The sequence below is a fragment of the Hemitrygon akajei genome, unplaced genomic scaffold, assembly GCF_048418815.1.
Source record: "Hemitrygon akajei unplaced genomic scaffold, sHemAka1.3 Scf000048, whole genome shotgun sequence".
Classification (NCBI taxonomy): domain Eukaryota; kingdom Metazoa; phylum Chordata; class Chondrichthyes; order Myliobatiformes; family Dasyatidae; genus Hemitrygon; species Hemitrygon akajei.
This window is the reverse complement of record NW_027331934.1, coordinates 5033866-5057082: the sequence shown is the minus strand read 5'-3', so window position 1 is coordinate 5057082 and position 23217 is coordinate 5033866. Positions and strand designations below refer to the sequence as shown.

At 48.7% G+C, this 23217-nt stretch overlaps 2 protein-coding genes across 2 annotated transcripts in view; both read right to left on the bottom strand.

Moving 5' to 3' along the window:
- LOC140720936 (uncharacterized) overlaps positions 1-23217 on the bottom strand; it is a 184325-nt gene that overhangs the window by 118137 nt on the left and 42971 nt on the right. The window lies entirely within an intron of this gene.
- The window catches only part of LOC140720960 (NACHT, LRR and PYD domains-containing protein 12-like), a 135278-nt gene that overhangs the window by 96899 nt on the left and 15162 nt on the right, over positions 1-23217 (bottom strand). The window contains exons 3-6 of the mRNA XM_073035829.1: positions 22255-22421; positions 16043-16214; positions 15879-15944; positions 10114-11863 (exon numbers count right to left, since the gene is read on the bottom strand). Of these exons, the coding sequence (XP_072891930.1) occupies positions 10114-11863; positions 15879-15944; positions 16043-16214; positions 22255-22421 (2155 nt within the window). The remainder of the gene's footprint in view (positions 1-10113; positions 11864-15878; positions 15945-16042; positions 16215-22254; positions 22422-23217) is intronic.

The window sequence follows — 23217 nt, the reverse complement described above, 5'->3', positions numbered from 1 at the left end:
GGGGTTGAGAGATCGGCCAGGAGGAGGGATGTGGAAGAGATGTCCCGCAGGAGGAGGGGGGTGTGAAAGAGAGATCCCACAGGATGAAGGGGGATGGGGATTGGGGAAACCACAGGAGGAAGGGGGATGGGGAAGAGAGATCCCACAGGAGGAATGGGGATGGGGAAGAGATATCCCACAGGAGGAAGGGGATGGCGAAGAGAGATCCCACAGGAGGAAGGGGGACGGGGAAGAGAGATCGCATGGGAGGAAGGGGGAAGGAGAGAGAGGGATTAACCAGGATGAAGGGGGATGGGGTTGAGAGATCGGCCAGGAGGAGGAGGGATGTGGAAGACAGTTCCCACAGGAGGATGTGGGATTGGGAAGAGAAATCTCACAGGAGGAAGGGGGATGTGGAAGAGGAATTACACAGGACAATGGGGCATGCCAAAGAGAGATGCGACAGGAAGTGGCAGGTATTCGAAACAAGGCCCTGCCGGAGTAAGGGGATGGGGATGAGAGATCCCACAGGAGGAAGGGGGATGGGGAAAAGAGATCCCACAGGAGGAAGGGGGATGGGGCAGAGAGATCCCACAGGAGGATTGGGGATGGGAAGAGAGATCCCTCAGGAGGAAAGGGGATGGGGAAGAGAGATCCCACAGGAGGAAGCGGGATGGGGAAGAGAGATCCCACAGGAGGAAGGGGGATGGGGAAGAGAGACCCCACAGGAGGAAGGGGGATGGGGAAAAGCGATCCCACCGGAGGAAGGGGGATGGGGAAGAGAGATCCCACAGGAGGAATGGGGATGAGAAGAGAGATCCCTCAGGAGGAAAGGGGATGGGGAAGAGAGATCCCACAGGAGGAAGCGGGATGGGGAAGAGAGATCCCACAGGAGGAAGGGGGATGGGGAAGAGAGACCCCACAGGAGGAAGGGGGGTGGGGAAAAGCGATCCCACCGGAGGAAGGGGGATGGGGAAGAGAGATCCCACCGGAGGAAGGGGGATGGGGAAAAGCGATCCCACCGGAGGAAGGGGGAAGGGGAAGAGAGATCCCACAGGTGGAAGGGGGATGGGGAAGAGTGATCCCACAGGTGGAAGGGGGATGGGGAAAAGCGATCCCACCGGAGGAAGGGGGATGGGGAAAAGCGATCCCACCGGAGGAAGGGGGAAGGGGAAGAGAGATCCCACAGGTGGAAGGGGGAAGGGGAAGAGAGATCCCACAGGTGGAAGGGGGATGGGGAAGAGTGATCCCACAGGTGGAAGGGGGATGGGGAAAAGCGATCCCACCGGAGGAAGGGGGAAGGGGAAGAGAGATCCCACAGGTGGAAGGGGGATGGGGAAGAGTGATCCCACAGGTGGAAGGGGGATGGGGAAAAGCGATCCCACCGGAGGAAGGGGGATGGGGAAAAGCGATCCCACCGGAGGAAGGGGGAAGGGGAAGAGAGATCCCACAGGTGGAAGGGGGAAGGGGAAGAGAGATCCCACAGGTGGAAGGGGGATGGGGAAGAGAGATCCCACAGGAGGAAGGGGGAAGGGGAAGAGAGATCCCACAGGAGGAAGGGGGATGGGGAAGAGAGATCCCACATGAGGAAGGGGGATGGGGAAGAGAGATCCCACAGGTGGAAGGGGGATGGGGAAGAGAGACCCCACATGAGGAAGGGGGATGGGGAAGAGCGATCCCACTGGAGGAAGGGGGATGGGGAAGAGAGATCCCACAGGAGGAAGGGGGATGGGGAAAAGCGATCCCACCGGAGGAAGGTGGATGGGGAAGAGAGATCCCACAGGAGGAAGGGGGATGGGGAAGAGAGATCCCACAGGAGGAAGGGGGATGGGGAAGAGAGACCCCACAGGAGGAAGGGGGATGGGGAAGAGAGATCCCACATGAGGAAGGGGGATGGGGAAGAGAGATCCCACAGGAGGAAGGGGGATGGTGAAGAGAGACCCCACAGGAGGAAGGGGGATGGGGAAGAGAGATCCCACAGGAGGAAGGGGGATGGGGAAGAGAGACCTCACAGGATGAAGGGGGATGGGGAAGAGAGGCCCCACAGGAGGAAGGGGGATGGGGAAAAGTGATCCGACCGGAGGAAGGGGGATGGGGTAGAGAGATCCCACAGGAGGAAGGGGGATGGGGAAAAGCGATCCCACTGGAGGAAGGGGGATGGGGAAGAGAGACCTCACAGGATGAAGGGGGATGGGGAACAGAGACCCCACAAGAGGAAGGGGGATGGGGAAAACTGATCCCACCGCAGGAAGGGGGATGGGGAAGAGAGACCCCACCGGAGGAAGGGGGATGGGGAAGAGAGATTCCACTGGAGGAAGGGGGATGGGGAAGAGAGATTCCACAGGAGGAAGGGGGATGGGGAAGAGAGACCCCACCGGAGGAAGGGGGATCGGGAAGAGAGATCCCACAGGAGGAAGGGGGATGGGGAGGAGAGATCCCACAGGAGGAAGGGGGATGGGGAAGAGAGACCCCACAGGAGAAAGGGGGATGGGGAAGAGAGATCCCACAGGAGGAAGGGGGATGGGGAAGAGAGATCCCACAGGAGGAAGGGGGATGGGGAAGTGAGATCCCACCGGAGGAAGGGGGATGGGGAAGAGAGATCCCACAGGAGGAATGGGGATGGGGAAAAGCGATCCCACCGGAGAAAGGGGGATGGGGAAGAGAGATCCCACCGGAGGAAGGGGGAAGGGGGATGGGGAAGAGTGATCCCACCGGAGGAAGGGGGATGGGGAAGAGAGATCCCACAGGAGGAAGGGGGATGGGGAAAAGCGATCGCACCGGAGGAAGGGGGATGGGGAAGAGAGATCCCACAGGAGGAAGGGGGATGGGGAAGAGAGATCCCACCGGAGGAAGGGGGATGGGGAAGAGAGATCCCACAGGAGGAAGGGGGATGGGGAAAAGCGATCCCACAGGAGGATGTGGGAAGGGGAAGAGAACTCGCAGGGTGAAAGGGGATGGGGAAGAGAGATCCCACAGGAGGAAGGGGGATGGGGAAGAGCGACCCCACATGAGGAAGGGGGATGGGGAAAAGCGATCCCACCGGAGGAAAGGGGATGGGGAAGAGAGACCCCACAGGAGTAAGGGGGATGAGGAAGAGAGATCTCACAGGAGGGAGATGGGGAAGGGTTGTCCCACAGGAGGATGTGGGAAGGGGAAGAGAAATCCCACAGGAAGAAGGGGATGGTGAAGGGAGGTCCCATGGGAGGAAGGGGAGGGAAGAGAGAGGGATTAAACAGGATGAAGGGGGAAGGGGTTGAGAGATCGGCCAGGAGGAGGGATGTGGAAGAGATGTCCCGCAGGAGGAGGGGGGTGTGAAAGGGAGATCCCACAGGATGAAGGGGGATGGGGATTGGGGAAACCACAGGAGGAAGGGGGATGGGGAAGAGAGATCCCACAGGAGGAAGGGGATGGCGAAGAGAGATCCCACAGGAGGAAGGGGGACGGGGAAGAGAGATCCCACAGGAGGAAGGGGGACGGGGAAGAGAGATCGCATGGGAGGAAGGGGGAAGGAGAGAGAGGGATTAACCAGGATGAAGGGGGAAGGGGTTGAGAGATCGGCCAGGAGGAGGAGGGATGTGGAAGACAGTTCCCACAGGAGGATGTGGGATTGGGAAGAGAAATCTCACAGGAGGAAGGGGGATGGGGAAGAGAAATTACACAGGAGGATGTGGGATTGGGAAGAGAGATCCCACAGGAGTAAGGGGATGGGGGAGAGAGATCCCACAGGAGGAAGGGGGATGGGGAAAAGCGATCCCACAGGAGGAAGGCGATGGGGAAGAGAGTTCCCAGAGGAGGAAGGGGGATGGGGCAGAGAGATCCCACAGGAGGAAGGGGGATGTTGAAGGAAGATCCCACAGGTGGATGGGGGATGGGGAAGAGACATTCCTCAGGAGGGAGGGGGTTGGGGAAGAGAGATCCCACAGGAGGAAGCGGGATGGGGAAGAGAGATCCCTCAGGAGGAAAGGGGATGGGGAAGAGAGATCCCACAGGAGGAAGGGGGATGGGGAAAAGAGATCCCAGAGGGGGAAGGGGGATGGGGAAAAGAGATCCCACAGGAGGAAGGGGGATGTTGAAGGAAGATCCCACACGTGGATGGGGGATGGGGAAGAGAGATCCCACAGCAGGATGTTGATGGGGAGCAGAGAGTGCACAGGTGGAAGGGGATGGGGAATAGAGATCCCACAGAAGTAAGGGGATTGGGGAGAAAGATGGTGGGGAGGAGATATCCCACAGTTGGAAGGAGAATGGGGAAGAGAGATCTGACAGGAGGATGTGGGATGGGGAAGAGAGATACATGTGGAGGGACAAGACAGATCCCACAGGAAGAGGGGGCATTATGATGACCCACAGGAGGAAATGGGATGGGGAAGAGCAATCCCTCGGAAGGAAGGGGGTGGTGACAATAGATCCCACAGAAGGAATGGGAATGGGGAATACAGATCCCATAGGGTGATCAGGCATGGGGACGAGAGATGAGACAGTAGGAAGTGGGTGGGGAAGCGAGATCATACAGGAGGTTGGGGGATGAGTAGGAGAGATCCCATAGGAGGAAGAGTGATGGGGAAAATAAATGCCACGGGAGGAAGGGGGACGGGGATGCGAGATCCCATCCGATGTAGGGGATTGGGAAGAGAGATCCCACAGAACGAAGGGGGATGGGGAAGAGAGATCCCACAAGAGGATGGGGAATGGGGAAGACAGATGTATAGGAGGAAGGGAAATGGCGAAGCAAGATCCCGTAAGAAGTGGAGGGATGGAAACAGAGCCCCCACGGGGGTCAGGTGGATGGGGAAGAGAGATCCCACTGTATGAAATGGGATATTGAAGAGAGATCCCACAGGAAGAAAGGGGTGGGGAGTTTAAATCCCACAGGAGGAAGGGAGTTGGGGAAGACAGATCCAACAGATGGAAGTGGGATGGGAACAGAGGCCCCAGAGGGTGAAAGGGGATGCGGAAGAGAGATCCCACAGGAGCATGAGGGGTGGAGAAGAGAGATTCCACTGTAGGAATGGGGATGGGGAAGAGAGATTCATCAGGAGGATGGGAGCTGGTGATGAGAGATCCCACAGGAGGAAGTTGTATAGGGAACAGAGAGCCCACAGGAGGAAGGGAGATGGGTAGGGAGATCTCACAGCAGGAAGAGGGATGGGGAAGGGAGATCCCACAGGCGGCATGGGAGTGTGGAAGAGAGATCCCACAAGCAGGATGAGGCATGGGGAAGAGAGATCCCACAGGAGGAAGGGGGATGGGGAAGAGAGATCCCACAGGAGGAAGGGGGATGGGGAAGAGAGATCCCACAGGAGGAAGGGGGATGGGGAAGAGAGATCCCACAGGAGGAAGGGGGATGGGGTAGAGAGATCCCACAGGAGGAAGGGGGATGGGGAAGAGAGATCCCACAGGAGGAAGGGGATATAGAGAGAGATTAAACAGGATGACGCGGGAAGGGGTTGAGAGATTGGCTAGGAGGAGGAGGGATGTGGAAGAGAGTTCCCACAGGAGGATGTGGGATTGGGAAGAGAAATCTCACAGGAGGAAGGGGGTTGGGGAAGTGAAATTCCACAGGACAATGGGGCATGCCAAAGAGAGATCTGACAGGAAGAAGTCGATGGGGGAGAGAGATCCCACAGGAGGAAGGTGTATGGAGAAGAGACATCCCACAGCAGGAAGGGGGATGGGGATGAGAGATCCCACAGCAGGATGGAATGGGGAAGGGAGATCCCACAGAAGGAAGGGGGATGGGGAAGATGGATCCCACGGCAGGAAGGGGGATGGGGATGAGAGATCCCACAGAAGGAAGCGGGATGGGGAAGAGAGATCCAACAGGAGGAAGGGGGATGGGGAATAGAGATCCAACAGAAGGAAGGGGGATGGGGGAGAGACATCCCACACGAGGAAGGGGGATGCTGAGGAGAGATCCAACAGCAGGAAGGTGGAGTGGGAACAGAGAGCCCAGAGGATGAAAGGGGGATGGAAAAGTGAGATCCCACAGGTGGATTGCTACCCGTGCCACGTGCTAGTGAGGCTAGAAATAGGAAGATAATGCAGCTAAATACGTGGCTGAGGGGATGGTGCATGAGGGTGGGGTTCATGTTTCTGGACAATTGGGCTTTCTTCCAGGGAAGGTGGGTCCAGTTTGAATTGGGCAGTTTGCACCTGAACTGGAGGTGACTAACATCCTAGCCGGTAGGTTAGCAAGTTCTGCTCCTGGGGTTTTAAACTAGTTTGCAGGGGGAGGGGGCAGAGTGTTAGAGCAGATAGTGATGTGGAGGAGGATAATGGTCATGCGAGGACTGCCTGTATAGACAGATATTAATGGTTTGTACATGATAGAAATGTTCTCAGGTACATCTATTTTGATGCAAGGAGTACTGTAGGTAAGGCAGATGAGTTTAGTGCGTGGATTGGCACGATAATGATATCGACATTATTGCTATTAGTAAGACTTGGTTTGCAGGAGGGTCAGGACTGGCAGCTTCATGTTCTGGGTTTCTGTTGTTTCAGAGGTGATAGGGCGGAGGGATGAAAGGGGGAGAAGTGGCATTACCAGTCAGGGAGAATATCACAGCTGTGCGTAGATGGGACAGCCGGGAGGACTCGTCTACAGAGGCCGTATGGGTGGAGCTGAGGAACGGGAAAGGTGCGACCACACGAATAGGGTTGTATTATAGACCGCCCAATAGTCACAGAGAATCGGAGGAGCAAATCTGTAGAGAGTTAGCAGACCAATGTAAGAAACAGAAAGTTGTAATCGTAGGGGATTTTAAAGGGTTAGATGGCGTGGAGTTTGTCAAATGTGTTCAGGAAAGTTTTCTAATTCAATATATTGAGGTACCAACGAGAGAGGGTGCAGTACCTGATCTCCTATTACGGAACCATACAGGTCAGGTGACAGAAGTATGTGTAAGCAAACATTTTGGGTCCAGTGACCATAATGTCATTAGTTTCAAGATAATTATGGATAAGGATAGGACTGGTCCACCAGTTAAGGTTCTGAATTGGAGAAGGACCAATTTTGTGGAAAAGAGGGAGGATATGGGAAGTGTGGATTGGGTTAAGTTGTTTTCTGGCAAGGATGTGTTTAGTAAGTGGAACGCCTTCAAGGGTGAAATTTTGAGAGTGCAGAGTTTGCATTTTCCCGCCAGGATTAAAGGCAAAGTTAACAGGCATAGGGAACGTTGGTTTACAAGTGATATTGTTGATCTGGTTAAGTAGGTGTTTAGCAGGTATAGGCAACAAGGGACAAATGAGGTACTTGAAGAGTATAGAAAATGTAAGGGAATACTAAAGAAGGAAATCAGGAAGGCAAAAAGAAGACATGAGGTTGCTTTGGCAGATAATGTGAAGGTAAACCAGAAGGGTTCCTACAAGTATATTGAGAGTAAAAGGATAGTAAAGGACAAAATTGTTCCCCTAGAAGATCAGAGTGGTCGTCTATGTGTGGAGCCTCACGAGATGGGGGAGATCTTAAACAGGTTTTTTGCATCAGTGTTTACTCAGGAAACTGGCATAGCGGATATGGAATTAAGGCAAACAAACAGTAGTGTCATGGAACATATAGAGATTAAAGAGGAGGTGTTGCTTGCTGCCTTACAGTGAATACAGGTAGATAAATCCCCCGGGCCTGACATGATTTTTTCTCGGACCTTGAGAGAGACTAGTGTAGAAATTGCAGGGGCCCTGGCAGAAATATTTAAAATGTCCTCAGCCACGGGTGTGGTGCCGGAGGATTGGAGGGTAGCTCATGTAGTTCTGTTGTTTGAAAAAGGCTCCAAAAGTACACCAGGTAATTACAGGCCAGTGAGCCTGACATCAGTAGTAGGTAAATTATCAGAAGGTGTTCTGAGAGATCGGATATACAAGGATTTGGACAACCAAGGGCTGATTAAAGATAGTCAACATGGCTTTGTGTGTGGTTAATCATGTTTAATGAATCTTGTAGTGTTTTTCGAGGAGGTTACCAAGAATGCATATGAAGGAAAGGCTGTGGATGTTGTCTGCATGAACTTTAGTAAGGCCTTTGACAAGGTCCCACGTAAGAGGTTAGTTCAGAAAGTTCAGACACTAGGTATCCATGGAGAGGTTGTAAACTGGATTCGAATTGGCTGTGTGGGAGAAGACAGAGAGTGGTACTGGATGATTGCTTCTCAGACTGGAGACCTGTGACTAGTGGTGTGTCTCAGGGATCTGTGCTGGGGCCATTGTTGTTTGTTGTCTGTATCAATGATCTAGATGATAATTTGATAAATTGGATCAGCAGGTTTGTGGATGACACTAAGATGGATGCATTGTGGACAGCGAGGAAGGCTTTCAAAGCTTGCAGAGGGATCTGGACCAACTGGAAAAATGGGCCAGAAAATGGCAGATGGAATTTAATGCAGACAAGTATGAGGTGTTCCATTTTGGAAGGACAAATCAAGGTACGACATACACAATAACGGTAGGGCACTGAAGAGTGCGGAGGAACAGAGGGATCTGGGGGTTCAGATACATAAGCCCCTGAAAGTGGCATCACAGGTGGACAGGGTTGTAAAAAAGGCTTTTGGCATCCTGGCATTCATAAATCAAAGTACTGAGTATAGGAGTTGGAATATTATGGTGAGGTTGTATAAGGCATTGGTGAGGCCAAATTTGGAGTATTGTGTGCAGCTCTGATCACCGAATTGTAGGAAGGATATCAGTAAGTTTGAAAAAGTGCAGAGAAGACTTTCTAGGATGTTGCTGGGTGTGCAGGAGTTGAGTTACAAGGAAAGATTGAACAGGTTAGGACTTTATTCCTTGGAGCGTAGAAGAATGAGGGGAGATTTGATAGAGGTTTACAAAATTATGAGGGTATAGACAGGGTAAATGCGAATAGGCATAGATTAGGAGAGATACAAATGAGAAGACATGGCTTCAGTGTGAAAGGGGAAAGGTTTAGGGGGAGCATTAGGAGGAACTTCTTCACTCAGAGGGTGGTGAGAGTGTGGAACGAGCTGCCATCTGATGTGGAAAATGTGGACTCACTCTTAAGCTTTAAGAATAAATTGGATAGATACATGGATGGGAGAGGACTGGAGGGTTATGGACTGGGTGCAGGTCAATGGGACTAGCGGAATAAGGTTTTGGTACAGACTAGAAGGACTGAATGGCTTGTTTTCTGTGCTGTAGTGGTCTATGATTTTATGATTCTATGGGGAGGAGAGTTCCCACAGGCGAAATGGGGATGGGAAAGAGAGATCACAAAGGAGGAAGGGGATGGGGAAGTGAGATCCCACAGGAGGAAGAGGGATGGGGAAGAGAGAACCCAAAGGAGGAAGGGATCACACAGGAGGAAGGGGATGGGGAAGAGAGATCCCACACGGGGAAGGGGGATGGGGAAGAGAGATTCCACAGGATGAAAGGGGGATGGAGAGAAGAGATCTAACAGGAAGGCGGGGGGGTGTGTGGGTTGTGTGGAAAAGACATCCCACAGGAGGATGAGGAAAGAGTAATAGAGAGCCTACAGGAGGAATGGGGATGTGTGCAAGATTCCAAAGAATGGAAGGGGGATTGGGATGAGAGGTCCCACGGGAGGATTCCAAGGGTAAACGATAATCCTACAAGACGAGAGGATGCAGAAATTTTTTGTATGTGTGTGTTGGGTCTGAACAGAGCCCCAGAGGAGATGCGCCCTCGCTCTTTGCGTATCTGGAAGTGAGCAAAGTCACACACGGGGAAGGGCAGGGGAGGACAATCTCACAATGGTCTTTCTTTCCTTCTCACTGGGACAGTCTGCTGACGGTCTCTTGTCCCTCAGCGGGAAGGGATTGTGAATCTCTGACCCACCTGCTGCTGTCAGTGTCGGTCTGGGTGTCAGTAACAGTGAGAAGGAACATTGTCAATGGACGGGTCACAGGCAGCGAGAAACACAGCCATTCCTGTGATTTACTTCCATTAAACCAATGGTCGTTGTTCACTGATCTGATGAAGTCTCCAACATCCCTTCACAAGGAACCAAAGAACCCTCCTGTCCTTGGGGAATTACTGACCGATCCCCTGGGCATTTGTCATAATTCTTCACAATCTGATTTACTACAATTTTACTGAAATTCCTTTCCATTGAAACAACACAATGAGACAGTTTCACAGTTCAGAGTGAGAGATAAATCAAGTTACCTCAACTCCTGGCACTTGTGCAGCCCGGGTCCCAGCCGTTGGATTCCTTCACACTGAATCTGGCAATAGTTTAGGTCGAGGTGTTTTATTGTATCACAGAGTCCGATGACATGAGACAGGACCGCGCAGTCAATCGGGGTCAGTGTCATTCCACTGAATGAAAGTGTTTCCACAGATCCCAGTGTGGCCTGAGCCAGGCCACGATTCTGAGACTCAAACAGGTAGTGCAATGTGTTCAGGAGGCTCCTTTTACCAGCTTTATTCCTCGTGTTTCCACTCTGGCGTTTAACCTCCTCCTTCACCCAGTCAATCACCCGGCAGGTTGTTTGATGAGGAAATGGACCCAGAAACTCCTCCAGGCCCCGAGCTGTCATTGGGGAGGAGAGACCAGCAACAAAACGGAGAAATACCTCAAATCGCCCATCTGTCGTGTTGTGGGCTTTAGTGAGGAACTTCAGGATATCCCTGGGATGTGGATTCAGGAATTGTGCGACTGCAGCTACAAACTCTTGGATGGTGAGGTGTGGGAATGTGTACACCACACTCTGGGCAGAATCCTCTCTCTCCAAAAGCTCCATCAGGAATCCGGACAGGAACTGGGAAGGCTGCAGATTGTAGTTGATCAAATCTCCATGTGTAAACACAATCTTTTTCTCAGACACTCCTCTGTAGGCCATCTGACCAACCCTGAGTAACACATCACGGGGGCTCTCAATCTCACGGCCGTGGTTTTTCAGGATGTTGTAAATATAGTAGGAGTACAGTTGGGTGATGGTTTTGGGAACTCGCTGTGGGTCCCTGACTCTTTGTGTGAAGAAGGGGCCCAGTGCCAGAGTGAGGATCCAGCAGTAGGAGGGGTTGTAGCTCATGGTGTACAGGATCTCGTTCTCCTTCACGTGTTTGAAAACAGCTTCTGCCACCATCCGATCTTCAAAATACCTGATGAAATATTCCTTCCGTTCTTCACCAACAAATCCCAGGATTTCAGCCCAGACACTGATGTCTGCCTTTTCCAATAAATGTAACACAGTGGGACGGGTTGTCACCAGCACTGAACACCCTGGGAGCAGCTTGCCCTGGATTAAACTAAACACAATGTCAGACACGTTGCACTTGAATTCAGGATCTGTGTACTGTGATTCTGTGTCTCTCCGACCATCAACAAAGTTAATTTTGTCCTTGAATTCATCCAATCCGTCAAATATGAACAGCAGTCCCTCTGTGTGTTTCCAGACCTTTCCCAGAATATTCCCAAAGTAAGGATACTGATGCAGAATCAGTTCTTTCAGGTTTATTCTGCAGTTAATGGAGTTTAAATCCCGGAATTTGAAACTGAAGACAAACTGGAATTGTTGGTATATCTTCCCCGTGGCCCAGTCATAAACAATCTTTTGTACCATTGTTGTTTTCCCAATCCCTGGGACTCCGGCCACTGCTGCAGACATCCCGGATTTGTTTCTAAAGACAGATCTTTTCAATTTTTGAACAAAGCTCTTCTTGAATAACTGATCAGTCCGGATTTTTTGCAGCTTACCACGGAGATCTTTTTCTCTCCACTCCTCGTGGTCTCTGCCTCTTGCCAGCAGCTCATGTTCCACCAGTGTCCGATCTCGAACAGTAGAAATGACCGTGAGCTCAGCGTATCGATCAACCAGCTGGAAAACCTTCACCTTCTCCCTCATCAGGATCGTGTTCACTCTCAGTTTTTCTGTTTGTGTCCGCAGAGTCTCCATGTGTTTCCTTCGAACATCTTATGACGGACAGAAATAGGTTGTCAATGCCTGATCTGATGAACATGGAGCTCACAACATATTTTCTTTAATAAAAAAATACTCGTTAAAGACACTGTTTGGGTGAAATCGGGTGATCAGAGATAATTGTGTCTGAAAGTGAACGATGGCCCAGAAACATTTCTGATCTTATTCAGATTCGCTGTTAAATTCTCCACTCTCCCCTCTGTTGGTAGTTTGCAGATTCCCCGGTGTTCCAGCGAGCACCAAGTGCACACGTGATTCTGGAGAGGAGAGTGTTGTGTGGAGCAGGTGGTTTCACTGCTTTCACTGCTCAGCTTCTGCTGAAATGTGCAACCCTGCAGAGGGTAACAGTGGGGGGGGGGGGCATTTACTTACTCTACTGACTTTTACTTCTCTCACAATGGACCCCATGTTCTTGACACTCCTTTAGGATGAAGCTGTCAGTACTGAGCCCCAGAAAAGGAACATAATTTCCGTTTCCTTTTGCAGGCTGAGCCAGTCACGATGTAACACACCCCGCACTGGTCTGCAGTCTCTTACTCTCCGAGGAGCTGGTACATGAACTCAGGCAATTCCCCAGTGATGTGTGGAAGAGCAGGAAGCCGAAGAGGATGGCAGCGGGAATAGGGAACTCCAAAGTCAGGAGGACAGGTAGGCGATTCTGTGGACACCGATGGTACTTTGCCTCTCAGGTGTCATTGTCCGAAATGTTTCTGGACGCGTCCACAATATCCTGAGAAGGGAGGTTGAGCAGCCAGAAGTCGTGACAAACATTGGTAACAACGACATAGGAAAAGCAAAGGGAGGAGGTCTGGAAAACCGAACACAGGGGGTTAGGAAAAAAGCTGAGGAACAGGACCTCAAAAGTAGTGATCTCAGGATTGCTGCCTGTGCCACCCGACAGTGGCAATAGGAATAGAATGAGGTGGCAGAGAAATGTGTGGCAGAGCATTTGGAGCAGGGGGTAGAAATTCAGATTTCTGGATAATTGGGACCACTTCCGGGGCAGGTAGGACCTGTACAAAAGGCGCGGGTTACACGTGAATCCGATGAGGACCAATATTCTTACGGACAGATTTACTGGAGCTGTTGGGAGTGTTTTAACCTAAAATGGCAGGGGGACTGGAACTAGGACGATAGAGCTGTGGATGAACCAGCAGGTTTACAAGTAGATGATGGGTTTAACATGAATGTAAGGAAGGACAAACCAATGACTGGGTTCAAATACAGACGGAGCAAAGTGTTAAATTGTACCATATCGACAGCATTCAAAAGGGTGGAGATGCAGGTCTAAACACATTGTATTTAAATGCACGCAACATTCAGAATAAGATGGACGAACTTTTGGCGCAATTAGAGATTGGTCGGTATGATGTTGTGGGCAGCACTGAGTCGTGGCTGAAAGAAGACCATAGCTGGGAGCTTAACGTTAAAAGATTTATGTCTTATGGAAAGGACAGGCAGGAAGGTATAGGCGTTGGTGATGTGGCTGTGCTGGTTCGAGGTGGAATCACATCTGTAGAAAGAGGTGACATAGGGTTAGAGAATGTTGAAGCTTTGTGGGTGGAGATAGGAAACTGTAAGAGTTAAAAAAAAAGCTTTATAGGGATCATATATTGGCCTGAAAATAGCGAATGTGTGGGGTTGAGATTGCAAAGGGAGTTGGAAAAGGCGTGTGTTAAAGCTAATGACGCAGTTGTAATGAAGGACTTCAGTGTACACGGGGAATAAGAAAATCAAACAAACGTCAGGAGTCAGATTGCAAGAGAGGGAATTTATTGAATTCCCACGAGATAGCATTTTAGAGCAGCTTGTGCTTGAGACGACTCAGTGAAAGGCTGTCTTTGATAGGGTGTTGTGTAATAGCCCTGATCTTATGAGAGAGCTTAATGTAAAAGAACCATTAAGAGGTAGTGATCATAATATGAGTGAATTCATAATACGGTTTGAGAAGTAGAAGCATAATTTACAGTATCAGTATCGCAATGGAATAAAGCAAATTACAGAGGCACGAGGGAGAAGCTTTCCCAGGTAGATTGGAGAAGGATACTAGCGGAGATGATTGCAATGGAATAAAGCGAATTACAGAGACACGAGAGAGAAGCTTTCCCAGGTAGATTGGAGAAGGATACTAGCGGAGATGATCGCAATGGAATAAAGCGGATTACAGAGGCACGAGAGAGAAGCTTTCCCAGGTAGATTGGAGAAGGATACTAGCGGAGATGGTCGCAATGGAATAAAGCGAATTACAGAGGCACGAGAGAGAAGCTTTCCCAGGTAGATTGGAGAAGGATACTAGCGGAGATGATTGCAATGGAATAAAGCAAATTACGGAGGCACGAGAGAGAAGCTTTCCCAGGTAGATTGGAGAACGATACCAGTGGAGATGATCGCAATGGAATAAAGTGAATTACAGAGGCACGAGAGAGAAGCTTTCCCAGGTAGATTGGAGAAGGATACTAGCGGAGATGGCTGAATCTTCTGGGAATAGGTCACAAGTTGCAGGATGGATACGGCCCACGGAGGAAGAAGTTCTCAAGTGACACGTGTAGGCAACCATGGTTGACAAAGGAAGTTAAGGATTGCATAAAAGCTGAGGAAAGTGCATACAAGATAACAATAGTCAACTAAAAAATCTGTAAGTAGGGAAAAGATGAAATATGAGGGCAGAAAAGCCAATAATGTAAAGCAGGATAATAAACACTTTTTTTCAGTTATATAAAGATTAAAAGGAAGGTGAGAGTCCATGCTGGAACACTGGATAATGTGCACTCTGCATATATCTTCGCTGTTCCAGACGTTAGCAGCATGCAGTGCTCTGCGAGTGACAGGCAGTAGGAGTGAGTGCCATTGCTATCACAAAAGAAAAACATCTCGGCATACTGAAAGCTCTTAAGGTGCAAAGATGTGTGGTCATTAGAGAGAGTCCCGAGGAGATTCAAGAGGATGATTCCAGGAATGAAGGGGTTACATGTGAGGTGTGTTTTGGTAACTTTGGGCCTGTAGTCACTGGAATTTTAAGGAATGCAATGGAATCTCTTTTAAACCTGCAGAATGTTGAAAGGACCGGATAGGGTGGATGTGGAAAGGATGTTTCCTGTGGCAGGGGCATCCAGAACTAGGGGCCAGAGCCTCAAAATTGAGGGGCGATCCTTTACAACAGGTAAGGAGGATTCTTTGAGCCAGAGAGTAACGACTCTCTGTAAGGCTCTGCCTCAGACTGCAGTGGAGGCCGAGTCCATGGGTGTAATGAAGGCAGAAGTTCCTGATCGGTCAGGGCATCAAAGGATATGGCGAAAAGGTGTTGAGTGGAATCGGGGATCAGCCATGATGGAATGGCGGAGCAGACTGATGGGCTGAATGGCCTAATTCTGCTCCCATGTCATGTTCTTATGGAGGAATAACAACAAATCTCAGCTCCACTTTGGATCAGAGGTGTGAGATTTCCCTTGCTGAAGTTGGATGTTCAAATTGGAATGGTTTGGCTTCAGTTTTGTCAAATCTCCAGATATTCGGCCCTACAGAAAAGGTGTTGTGACAAATGCAAATTGCTTCCTGTCCTCCAGCCACAGCAACAAAACCTGTCTCCCAGACTCTGACAGTCTCTACACAGGCCTCTAAAGAGACGTATTCAGACTCTCAGAGTGAAATAACAACAAAAACCTGTCTCCCAGACTCTGACAGTCTCTAAACAGGCCTCTAAAGAGATGTATTCAGACTCTCAGAGTGAAATAACAACAAAAACCTGTCTCCCAGACTCTGACAGTCTCTAAACAGGCCTCTAAAGAGACGTATTCAGACTCTCAGAGTGAAATAACAACAAAAACCTGTCTCCCAGTCTCTGACAGTCTCTAAACAGGCCTCTAAAGAGACGTATTCAGATTCTCAGAGTGAAATAACAACAAAAACCTGTCTCCCAGACTCTGACAGTCTCTAAACAGGCCTCTAAAGAGACGTATTCAGACTCTCAGTGTGAAATACTGACTTTGAGATTTCCATTCCATCGCCTACCTTTCAGATGCGGGGGCACTTCAGATAAACCCCGCTCAGTGTCCATGTAGGCGAACTGGCCGTCACCTGTTCAAACAGATTAACCTGCATGAAGTCTGTTCTGTGTAATACTGTAAATTCATCAGCATTTACATCTGTAACACACAGTGTATTGTTCACCGTACCACGTTCCCGTATTTCATTCAATATTCTGCTCAGCTTCGGTAAATGGTGATGTAGTTTCACAAAGGATTCCCACATCACCCTCCGGGCCCTGGAGCCCTTCTCCATCACCAGATCCAGGAGGAGTTTGGAAGCGCCCGCTCGGTTTCCCTTCTCCGCGAGCTCAGTCACACTCTGTAATGAACAATGGGAAATATATTGAGGAGCGGAGGGATGTGTTCAAATCTACCCTGAACATGGACTGACCCAGCACATTCTGCTCGCCACTGATCACTGACAGCAATTGTTCGTAGCAGGAAAAAGAATTTAAAAGGAGTAAGTGAAGACTTTCTGAACGCCACAGTCTGCGGGGTACTTATCCATTTGGCAAGGTTTAAACGGAGCAGACATAGTGTGAGTGAGCCACAGATAGAGTAGGTTATTGAGGGTTTGTGTCAGAGAGGGTTTAGTGAGGAGAGGCGGAGGCTTTAGGTAGATTTTGGGTAACATTTCCCTTCTCTTTTTCACTGTTAGAGCAGTGGGAAAGCCAGGCAGGATAGTGGGATGCTCTTCCTACAGGATGCGGCAAGACAGGGAGACGTTCAGTGTCCCCGATAACTACACCTTCAGGAATTTCATCCAGCTGCAGCTTAATACAGACTGTGCTGAGGAATTGGAGCTGGAGCTGGGTGAACTCAGGATCATTCCGGAGGCTGAGAGATTGACTGACAGGCTATACAGGGAGGGAGCTATACACAAGGGGCAGGACACAGGGAACTGGGTAACTGTCAGGAGAGGGAAGGGAACAGGCAGCCACTGCAGGAAACTCTTCTGTAGCAGGTATACAGTTTTCTGTTTCGGGGTATGGCCTAGCAGAGGAAAGCCACGGTGATTATGCCTCTGGCTCTGAGTTTGTCTTTGTGACTCAGAAGGGATGAACAGTGGTGAGCTGCACTGACAGGGGGAGTTCAATGTCAGGAGAACAGACTGGAGATTCTATCTATGAGAACAGGATTTTTGGATGGTGTCTTGCCAAGGTCAGTGATATCTCGTATTGACTCTGAAAAGTTCTTAAGGGCAGGATGAGCTGCCAGAGGTCGTGGTTCACGCTGGTACCAATGACAAGAGTAGGAACTGTGATAAGGTCCTGCAAAGTGCTACAGACCCAAAATTTCTTGAAAGTGATGTCGAAGGTAGATGGCGTTGTAAATAAATAAAAACATTCAATACAGAAGTTGGGATTTTATGGTGAAATTGATGTTGCAGAGGCTAATTTGAAGCAAAGTGTACACCTACCTCTCGGAAGGATATGTCGAGTGCAGAAAAATTACAGATTGTTGCCAGGACTTGAGGACCTGTGTTACAGGGAAAGTGTGAATAGGCTCAGACATTATTCCATAAAGTGTAGGAGGATCAGGAGAATGTGATGGAGGTATACAAGCTTATGAAAGGTATAGATAGAGTAAGTGTGAAAAGGCATTTACTGCTGAGGTTGGGTGGGACTGGAATTAGAGATCATAGGGTAACGATGACAGGTGAAAGGCAATATGAGGGGGAACTTGTTCACTCAGAGGTTGCTGAGAGCATGGAACGTGCTGCCATCTTAATTAGTCGATATTCATTCGATTTGGGCATTTATGATTAATTTGGATAAGTTCATTCAATGTAGGAGTTATGGACGTCTCCAGTCTGGGTTCAGATCAATGGTCGGTGTGGACTAGATGGGCAGAAGAGTTTGTTGTTGTACTGTAGAGTGTCTTTCCACTAAAATTCAGTCTGGGTGGCAAAAGGTGAATGCATTCCAGTAGCACAAGGACCATTGGAAAGATGTTTCTTTGTAATTCTGAACTAGCTGTAGATAGAACCATAGAACACTACAGCACAGTACAGGCCCTTCAGTCCTCCATGTTGTGCCGACCCATATAATCCTTAAAAAAAAGTACTAAACCCACACTGCCCCATAACCCTCCATTTTTCTTTCATCCATGTGCCTGAACAAGAGGCTGTTAAATACCCCTAATGTTTTAGCCCCCACCACCATCCCTGGCAAGTCTTTCCAGGCACTTACAACCTCTGTGTAAAAAACTTACCCCTGATGTTTCCCCTAAACTTCCCTTAATTTTGTACATATGCCCTCTGGTGTTTGCTATTGGTGCTCTGGGAAACAGGTACTGACTATCCACCCTATCTATGCCTCTCATAATCTTGTAGACCTCTATCAAGTCCCCTCTCATTCTTCTACGCTCCAAAGAGAAAAGTCCCAACTCTGCTAACCTTGCTTCATATGATTGTTCTCCAATACAGGCAACATCCTGGTAAATCTCCTCCACACCCTCTCCATAGCTTCCACATTTTTCCTATAATGAGGTGACCAGAATTGAACACAATACTCTAAGTGCGGTCTCACCAGAGATTTGTGGAGTTGCAACATGACCTCTCTACTCTTGAACTCAATCCCCCTGTTAATGAAGCCTAGTATACCATAGGCCTTCTTAACTACCCTATCAACGTATGCAGCGACCTTGAGGGATGTATGGATTTGAACCCCAAGGTCCCTTTGTTCATCCACACTCTTAAGTAACTGACCATTAATCCTGTACTCAGTCTTCTGGTTTGTCCTTCCAAAATGCATCACCTCACACTTGTCCGGATTGAACTCGATCTGCCATTTTTCTGCCCAACTCTGCAGCCTGTCTATATCCTCTTATAACGTTCGACCACCTACAGCTCCATCCACAACTACTCCAATCTTCATGTCATCGGCAAACTTACTTACCCATCCTTCCGCCTCTACATCCTGATCATTTATAAAAATCACAAATAGCAGGGGTGCCTGGACAGATCCCTGTAGCACTCCAGTAGTCACCGACCTCCAGGCAGAATACTTTCCTTCTACAACTACCCTCTGCTTTCTTCCTGTAAGCCATTTTTTTTATCCAAACAGCTTATCCCATGCCTCATGACTTTCTGGATGAGTCTCTCATGAGGGACCTTGTCAAATGCTTTGCTAAAGTCATTGTAGACCTCATCCACTGCCCTACCCTCATCAATTTCTTTTGTTACCTCTTCAAAAAACTCAATCAGGCTCGTGAGGCATAATTTTCTCTTCACAAAGCCATGTTGACTATCCATGAGTAGACTGTACTTCTCCAAATGCTCATAGATCCTATCCTTAAGAATCCTTTCCTGTAGTTTGCAGACCAACGACGTAAGACTCACCGGTCTCTAGTTCCCAGTTTTCTCCCTATTACCTTTTTTAAACAAGGGAAATACATTTGCCATTTTGCAGTCCTCCGGCACTTCCCCTGCAGCCAAAGAGGATTCAAAGATCATAGCTAATGCTCCTGCGATCTCTTCTCTCAATTCTCACAACAACCTGGGGTGTACCATATCCGGCCCTGGGGATTTATCAATCTTAATGTTTTTAAGAAGGTGCTTGGAATATTTTCAGTGGTACTGATGTTACACTTCCCAGTGTTAACAGTTTATGGTGCAGTATTTACAAACTCAAATTGGAAGAGTCACAAGGAACAGAAGGTAACAGAACCATGAGGCATGTTGGGATATTGATCGAAGAAAGAGCCAGCAGTTCAAATGAGAGACGATAGTCAGTGTTGCCTGGGGTTGAAGGAAGACTGAAAATGAGCTGAGAAATAAATAACGATATTTTTGATTTGTGGGAAACCCGTGGGTCATCAGGAGAACACAAATTGGTGAATGGCCATTAAGGTCGAACTTTGGGTACATGATGTGATGTCAGACTGAGTGGTGTAATCTGTCCACTTGCAATGTCCGTCAGTGTCACATCACTAACTTCACCAGTCAATCATTGTCTGTATTCCAACCTGTCTAAAAATGAATGTTTTCAGAAAACTGGAGCGAGACTTGTATTGTTGAATAACGGTTCATGGTTTCTGAAGATGCAAACACTTCTCTTGCCATTGCAGGGTTTTCAGAGCCATTACACTGGTTCTGTCGGTCTCTGATAGATTCAGTAGAATCCCTGGCACTTATCATTATCATGGAAAAGGATAGAATCAGAGAGGACAGGAAAATGTTTTAATTGGGGAAGGACAAATTATGAGACTATAAGGCTAGAACATGAGGGTGTGAATTGGGATGATGTTTTTGCAGGGAAATATACTATGGACATGTGGTCAATGTTTGTGGATCTCTTGCAGGATGTTAGGGATAAATTTGTCCCGGTGAGGAAGATAAACAATGGTAGGGTGAAGGAACCATGGGTGACAAGTGAAGTGGAGAATCTAGTCAGATGACAGAAGGCACTATTCGTGAGGGGTTTATGAAGCAAGGATCAGATGAGTCTATTGAGGAATATAGGGTAGAAAGAAAGGATTATAAGAAGGGGCTGAGGAGAGCAAGAAGTGGGCATGAGAAGGTCTTGGTGAGTAGGGTAAAGGAACACCCAAGGCATTCTTCAATTATGTGAAGAACAAAAGGTTGACAGGAGTGAAGATAGGACCGATTAGAGATAAAGGTGGGAAAATGTGTCTGGATGCTGTGGAAGTTAGCGAAGTCCTCAATGAATACTTCTCTTTAGCATTCACCAAGGAGAGGGAAGTTGATGACAGCGAGGACAGTATGAGTGAGGTTGATCTTCTGGAGCATATTGATATTAAGGAAGAACAGGTGTTGGAGTTGTTAAAATACATTTAGACGAATAAGTCCCTGGGGCCTGATGGAATATTTCCCAGGCTGCACCACGAGGTAAGGGAAGAGATTGCTGAGCCTCTGGCTAGGATCTTTATGTCCTCGTTGTCCACGGGAATAGCACAGGAGGATTGGAGGGAGGCGAATGTTGTCTCCTTGTTCAAAAAAGGTAGTGGGAATAGTCCAGGTAATTATTGACCAATGAGCCTTACGTCTGTGGTGGGAAAGCTGTTGGAAAAGATTCTTAGAGATAGGATCTATGAGCATTTAGAGAATCATGGTCTGATCAGGGACTGTCAGCATGGATTGTGAAGGGCAGATCGTGTCTAACAAGCCTGACAGAGTTCTTTGAGGAGGTGACCAGGCATATAGATGAGCGTAGTGCAGTGGATGTGATCTACATGAATTTTAGTAAGGCATTTGACAAGGTACCACACGATAGGCTTATTCAGAAAGTCAGAAGGCATGGGATCCAGGGCAGTTTGGCCAGGTGGATTCAGAATTGGCTGGCCTGCAGAAAGCAGAGGGTCGTGGTGGAGGGAGTACATTCGGATTGGAGGGTTGTGACTAGTGGTGTCCCACAAGGATTGGCTCTGGGACCTGTATTTTTTGTGATTTTTATTAACGACCTGGATGTGGGGGTAGAAGGGTGGGTTTGCAAGTTTTCAGACGACACAAAGGTTGGTGGTGGTGTGGATATGGTTGAGGGTTGTCGAAGATTGCCGAGGGACATTGATAGCATACAAAAGTGGGTTGTTAAATGGCAGATGGAGTTCAACACGGAGAAGTGTGAGGTGGTACACGTTGGAAGGACAAAGTCCAAGGCAGTGTACAAAGTAAATGGCAGGATACTTGGGAGTGTGGAGGAGCAGAGGGATCTCGGGGTACATTGCCGCAGATCCCTGAAAGTTGAGTAGAGTAGTTAAGAAAGCTTATGGAATGTTAGCTTTCATAAGTCGAGGGACAGAGTTTTAGAGTCGTGGGGTAATGATGCAGCTCTATAAAACAGATTAGGCCACACTTGGAATGCTGTGTCCATTTCTGTTCGCCTCGCTATAGGAATGTTGTGGAAGCATTGGAAAGGGTACAGAGGAGATTTACCAGGATGCTGCCTGGTTTAGAGACTGTGCATTATGATCAGATATTAAGGGAGCTAGGGCTTTACTCTCTGGAGAGAAGGAGGATGAGAGGAAGCATGATAGAGGTATACAAGATATTAAGAGGAACAGATAGAGCGGACAGCCAGTGCCTCTTCCCCAGGGCACCACTGCTCAGTACAAGAGGACATGGCTTTAAGGTAAGGGGAGGAAAGTTCAAGGGGGATATTAGAGGAAGGTTTTGTCACTCAGAGAGTGGTTGGTGCGTGGAATGCACTGCCTGAGTCAGTGGTGGAGGCAGATACACTAGTGGAATTTAAGAGACTACTAGCTTATGGAGGAATTTAAGGTGGAGGGTTATGTGGGAGTTTAAGGGTCGCCACAACATTGTGGGCCGAATAGCCTGCACTGTGCTATATTGTTCTGTGTTCTATGTAATCTGCACTGTCTATGTTCCTACAACTTACGTGATACTCTCGCTCATTCAAATGATGATCGTGTGTTAACATGAAGCCGACTCCCTCCACACCCTCCTCAATCGCCTGCTCCAGTCGCTCCATGTAGAATCTCGTCAACTGGAACAGTTGGTGATCCTCACAATTTGACAGGAAGGCGGAGATGGTGGAGTTCAGATCTGTAGTCGGTCATAGAACATAAAATAGTAGATGTACCATGCATATGCGGGCACAATGCCAATTTAAACCAATCACATCTTCAGGAACATGGTCAGTATCCCTCCGTTCCCGGCCTACTCATGAGTTCAAACAACTCTCAGACGCTGCAGAGAGTCTGTTTCCAGCCCCTCCCTCGGCAGCTCATTCCACAGACTAATCACGCTCTGTGGAAAACATGCACCATAAATCCCTTTTAAACTTTACCCTCTAACCTTAAGACAATTCCCTCTGGTATTTGTGGTGAAACTCGTCTGCATCCTCTTGAGACCTCCACATCATTCTTGTGATGTGGTTACCAGATTTGTGCACAATACTGAAATTGACTCTTAACCAACGTTCATTCGGTTACAGCCCAACTTTAACAAATACATCCACTCGGCGTTAGCACGCTATCAATGGTGTTGCCACTGTCAGGGAGCTATGCATATCCATCGCAAGACCCATCAGTACATCAATCGTATTAACGGTCCCAGCATTCAGTGTGCACATGGCTCGTGAACTTGACCTCCCAAAGTGCTACTTCTCACTTTTGCCTGAATTAACTGTACTTGCTGACTCTCTGTTGGATGCTGAACACTTTGACAACATTCCCAAATTTACTCAACTCTGCCTGCTCTGTAAATCAATGAATCAGTCCACCCAGTACATCATTTTGAGTAATACATACTTTATTATCAATTTATTTACATCACTCTTGATGCATGGTGAAACAGTGATCCTTGCGGACAATACTGGTCACAGACCTTCAGCCAGAAC